Genomic DNA, 6,000 nt, shown 5'->3' with positions numbered 1-6,000 from the left:
TACCCTTTGTTCCTCCTTTCCTGCTGTGTCATTACTTATATGGCACAGGTTAAATGAACAGAGATGAGAGCACTGCTGTTATGAGTCTGAAAATTACAGACAATAAAGGCCTTGATAATGAAGAACACAGATGAAGAATTTATTGTATGGTGATATTTAAAGGTGAAGTTATTACCATTCCATTTTTTTCCCCATCTCCTACTCTTTTTTGAGGAGAGAACACAACCACATTCGTTTCCTAACAAAATTGTTGTCCTTTCAAGTTTTACTTGACTGATATGTCATGGTGGCACAGCAGTGAAGAAAGAAATTTAAAGCCAATTATTTAATGACAAATGAAGGCCTCAGGGAAAAGTGACAACTTCAGTTCGCCTTCTAGATAGACCTAAAAGTTCTCATTCTCATGCAAAAGCTATCTAGCCCTAGCCAGGGATAAAAGCTTTTCTTCCACTAAAGCACTATGATGGTAGATACTGAGAGCACCTTAGTGACACACTGACAGCCCAGTAAGGCTACACAACTTATCAGTCCAGTGCTCAGATAGCTGTGCCATTCTGGGAGCTGTGCTTGTGCTATGTCATTATGGAATTAGGGAAGGTTTTTAATTTTTTAAGGGGAGTGATGCAGTTTAAGTGCATCAGCACTTAAGTGAGAAAGCGAAGCATCAGTTTGCTTCTGTGAAAGCATATTTTCGAACTATAAATTACAATAAAAATCTAAAGAATATTTAGAATTTGGTTTACTGTTTAAAAATATTTACAAATGAAAGCAAGCAGAGTTCAGGCAAATTCTTTATTAAGGTTTTGTTTCAAAACAGAAGTAGAAAAGCACAATATGTAACACCTTTGAAACTTTGGTCTGCAAAATTAAGAAACTTTGAATGTTTTTTCTACTCCATGAATAATTGTTTTTTGTCTTTTGTTAATAAAGGCAAACAAATCTTATGAGTACAAAACTAGAATTATAATATTGACATAATTTACAAACAATTCCACATTAGCACCAGACATTAGCAAAACATGTTTTGATACAAAAGCTTTCAGACCTAGCCTCATTTTTGTAAGACTTTTTTCCATACTGAATGAAGCGTTTGCATGCATTTTATTTATCCCTTTTATAATCTGCTTTAATAATCAAAAGACACATTTAGGGAAAAGTGGAAAAACACTTAAGAATCTCGGTATATGTATTGGTATAGGATTCCTTTAATGGAAATGATTTTTCTTATAAATCAAGAAGTCAACATGGTCTCAAATACATAGCAAGAAGCTCATAGTGTTTGCTTTTTCTCCTTTTTTTAAGAGCTTCCATTATCCTTGTTACTACAAGGCAATGTAGGACAAAATAAACGATACATTTAATATAAAGCATATTTGTTTGCTTAGAAAAGGTAATGTTACTGGTGTCATGACTTTAAACACATGATGAATTTTGACTTATAAAAAGTATAAAATACTACTGAACCAAAAGTGCTATGTTAACATCTTCTATTTCCTTAGATTACTCTAAAAGTCACCTGAGGTGATTTTTTTCCTAGAAATTATCTAATTTCATTTATATTTCTTATTTAGTGGAAATAATAAAAAAATACACTCTTTATTGTTCCCTGCTCTTTTGTAATTCAATCCTTCAAACACTTACTAGACAGCATAAGAAGGAATCCTGGTTCTACAGAAGTTGATGGCTTTCAGCCATTCCAGGATTTGACCCCGCATAGTGCTTTCCATTAAGAGCAGTTAAAGCACCTCCAATGGACTACTCCCAGTGAGCACTTTGCTGGCAGTGAGTATCTGCATCTTCACATCTTTTTGTGGATTCATGGTTCAGTTTACATTATGTTATCAAAACAATGTCATTTTCTAATGATCTCATTTTTTAAAAAAGCGTTCCTCTTCCTCACAAAGACCATGTTGTTAATTTGTAGTTCTGTGGATTCTCTCTTGGAAAGCTTTTAGGAATAAGCTAGTCTTGTCCTCCTTCTTGCTCCCCCTGCCAAAAATGGAAACAGAGCCTTAGTTATTCCCTATAATTATATATAATATGGTTAAACTATATACTGTATTTACTTGGGAAATAGATAGGAAGAAGAAAGATGAAACCTTATGCTGAACATTTCACTCTTGTTCTGGCTATGAAATTAAAATGATCTCTTAGTTTCTTCATTAATCAAAATAACATAGAATTTGTGAGTTCTAGATCCCATGGTGGGGAATTCCAGAGTGCCATTTTCAGAGTGGTAAGACTCCAGAGTCATATCTCACTTTGATGGCTTTATTCTCATCTGAAACACAGTTTGACTAAAGCACATAATCTAAGTTGTTTTCAGATATAAGAAAAAAATCCTAGAAACCAAATAGTTAAAAATACCAAGTATTCCTATTTTTTTAAAAAAGCGCAATTGCAACTCTTTCCTTTTGAACTCTTTATTCTTAAAAGCAATTTTTTCCTCCTGATTTTTAAAAAGACCCTGAAAATAATATACATGCTATAATGTTTAAATATATGTTTTGCTTTTACCTTGTGTCCTCCTGCTTGGTTGTGGTCTCCGTACAGGTGCTTCTAGAAAACAGAAATATTGCAGTCAGAAGTTATGTGTTTGAGCCTGTGAATTAAAACGCATTATATATGTTGGAAACCCATCACTGCCTTTCAAAGTTTGTTGTTTAAGGTTTTCAGTAAATTAAAAATTTTGTCCCATAGCATGTTGACTTGATCACCTGAAACATGAATGCTTATAATACAATTCACACATTTTTGTCATGTGCAGTCATACATTACATCTTAGCAACATCCACACTGATCTGCAGATGGTCACATGATGTAGGCGGTTGTCAGGATGTTTTGCCTATGGTCTTCATTCAGCAAACATCATCTGACACTGTCAGTGAGGTACAAGCTCAGGTTAGTGCACAACCCAGGACTCAGTTCCAGACTTTGGCAGCAGATGTCCAGGTCTGCTGTATAGACATTATTTAAGGAATTATTTGTAAGTCATTTGCTTGAAAGTCAACCATCACAAGACATTGGCTACATTTCCAGCTATGTTTGGGGCTTGATTTGTAACTTCATTGTGAGTCCACAGTATGGTTCCACATTTAGAGATCAGGTAATTTTCTCAGACTTCTGTTTTAAAAGGTAGAGCAGAGCAAGGACTATTGAATAGGTACCACCCTTATTAGCAGGTACATCCATTTTCCAAAATACTGACTCAGTGAAACTATGGAAACTTTTTCCTCTTTCTCATCAATCCTTGAAACATTTTTTTAAACCAGATGTCTCCTCACTGGGAGGAAAAACATTTGATAAACGCAAGAGATAATTCTTCTATTACTGTCACAAAAATGTTACTGAGATATTTTTCCTCATTTACAACTATGAAGTATCGTACTTAACAGGCTGCACTCAGTGGTCTTTTCATCCTGAGTTGTCTTTTCATACTATGCATAAATTCATAGCCCTGAGATACAGGGTTGACCTCATTACTGCTGAGGATAAACACTGGGCATCTGCGCCGCTATGACAGAAAATTTCAAGCACTGCACTGCCCTGGCAAGGACAGAATATGGTTCATCCATAATATGCTTTCCATACTTATGTGCTCTCCATATAATTATGCTGTAAGATAAGCCCCATATTTGAAGATCACACCTGTCTTTCATTTTCAGGCAATAGTAGACTTTCCAGCATGCCTTGTACTACTCGACACCGAAGCTATAAGACACTATGGTATACCTTCAGTATTTGGCACAGACTTCAAAATTAAAAAAGTAGAAACATATTTATTTAATTTCATTCTCCAAAAGGCACAATATTTTTTCTTATGAATTTAGTTCAAAGACTGACAGAATAACTTATTCTGCATTATTAAAATTAGAATTAGAAAAGGTCATACATACAAATACAAAAGAAACCCTAAAGAAGTTAATTCTTAACTTTGAGTAAAGATCTTTAAACTATGATTGTTAAACTTGAAGAACCAATTCCTGGTATAAAGCCAGGCTGAATTGCATATGGCTCCTTTTGGACCTTGTCACCATTCATGCTCATCAAACCCAAGAGCTTCCCTCACTTGAAAACAGGATTACAGTAGAGAAATTCTGAGATCCTGTGACACATTTGCTCAGCCCAGAGGTTATATTCCCTCCACCCTACCCGCCCCTTCACAACACTGAGAAATCCTCACAGCAACAGATCACATTAACACTGAGAAAAAATAACTAAGTTAAAAGCAACTCACGTGGTCTTCTTCTGTGTGTGCTGCTCAAAGAAAAGTCAATTCTTATGGTGCATGTTCTTTCAAATGTTTTACCTAAGCATTGTGGTTAGACATTTCCTCTTGTCTACTATGCTTGCCAAATCTTCTAATTACTTTTAGCCACAAGATAAGCCTCAACATTTTTCACTGCAATGCCAGCAAAAGAATTCTTTTCCAAAACAATTATAAAACTCTTCTTGCTAGAATACTGGCTTCAGACCTAGTAATTTTTGTGAATGGATACTGTAAAACCTCACCTGGAATGATCACTTTAGACAAAGCAGGTCTTAGTGATACGGGATTTTTAGACAAACTAACCTTCCAGATGAACTTTCTTGATTTCTCTCTCGATAATCTGTGGCTCTCCCTCAATTACTTTAGTAACCTTGGTGTACTCAGTTCCAGCTACAGTAAGCATCAAAAACAAATTAGTTAAATCTGGCAGAGCATTTTTCCAGGTGCAAGGTACCTTCAGTGGAAACAATCTCATTTTAGGGTGTAGGTGTTGCAGGCTACCATGCTATTAATGCCATAAGGCATGTTAGTCTGGGGCTGAGTCATTCCTTGCAGTCTTGGTTTAAAGTGTTGTTTCACCAAAGACTGCTGATTATGATAAGCAGTGCTGGACATTTTATGAGCAGAATTAAAGCCCATATGAAATCATTCTTTTATTTAGACAGTAATAATACATTTGTTTGTGACTGTACTCAAATTTAAATAATTAAGATATTTTCAGTAAAACATAAGTAATTTTATCTAGACAAGAGGGCTTTTATTGGCTAAACACGTGGTAAGGTATTATCATGGCAGCCAAGGGTAGCTGACTGGATAAACCATGGAAGAAATAGAGAAAAATCAAATTAAAGCAAGAGACAAATTTGTCCATTTGGTTCATTCTGTAAAGCAGGATGCTTATGCAAACTAACATATAATAGCAAGGAAAAATAGCAAGAATTCAAGAAACAATATTGTCTTTTCCTAATTTCCTAGAGAGAAACTATTTATCTCTTTTCCATACACTATAGGGTCACAGAAAGATGTATCTCTAGAGATTATGTCTATTTAATTGTATGATTGCAATTACAGTTAAAATTGATTCTGTCATCAAACCTGTTAATTTTGAACAGTTCTACAGACAAAGTTTGATCCTGCTTCATTGTGCCCTGGTTTACACCAGTAGAACGTAGTGCAGTATATGGAGGAATTTTCTTGCTGTAATTTTTCATTTCCAACTTTTATTTTAAGTATTCAATCCCGAAATAGGCACCACCAGAAAGAAAATCTTTTCACATAGCTGGGACACTTAAAATAGGATAAGATGAAAAACCTTTTGGAAGCTTTTATTTCTCCCCAGTGATTATAGGCAAATCCTGGCTAAGTTCTATAAAACTAAGATTTAGGTGTTTAAAACAGAACAAGGAATTATAGTCAACAGGATTCATAGACATATCTTGCTTTTTTTCTAAGGCTAACTGTGTTACCAATTAACATGGTTTTGTTTGGTGGAAAGCTGTTCAGTTGTTCATCATGAAATTTTTTATTTAACTGAAGTTTGTCACATCCACAGCATGGCGCTTTTGAAGGACTACAAGATTTTTTTCAGTGAACATAGAGCTGGCTGTAAGCTACTTTACTGGTATACAACTTGGTAACTTAATAAAAAGTGAACATAAAATGAAGTGGATTCAGTTAATTTATGTCAAGAAAAACATCCATTTTTGAGCTTCTGACAGGTTTATACCAAC

At 34.8% G+C, this 6,000-nt stretch overlaps 1 protein-coding gene across 5 annotated transcripts in view; it reads right to left on the bottom strand.

Moving 5' to 3' along the window:
* Positions 1–778: 778 nt before the first annotated feature.
* POSTN (periostin) overlaps positions 779–6,000 on the bottom strand; it is a 39,165-nt gene continuing 33,943 nt past the window's right edge. For all 5 annotated transcript variants that reach the window (XM_017815148.1, XM_017815150.1, XM_017815151.1 and 2 more), the window contains 2 exons: positions 2,518–2,559; positions 779–1,989 (listed from right to left, as the gene is read on the bottom strand). In XM_017815148.1, the coding sequence (XP_017670637.1) occupies positions 1,952–1,989; positions 2,518–2,559 (80 nt within the window). In that variant the 3' untranslated portion in view covers positions 779–1,951. The remainder of the gene's footprint in view (positions 1,990–2,517; positions 2,560–6,000) is intronic.

Source organism: Lepidothrix coronata, unplaced genomic scaffold (genome assembly GCF_001604755.1).
Source record: "Lepidothrix coronata isolate B3197 unplaced genomic scaffold, Lepidothrix_coronata-1.0 Scaffold48, whole genome shotgun sequence".
NCBI classification, from domain to species: domain Eukaryota; kingdom Metazoa; phylum Chordata; class Aves; order Passeriformes; family Pipridae; genus Lepidothrix; species Lepidothrix coronata.
The sequence above is the reverse complement of the archived record's forward strand: the minus strand, read 5'-3'. Positions and strand labels throughout refer to the sequence as shown.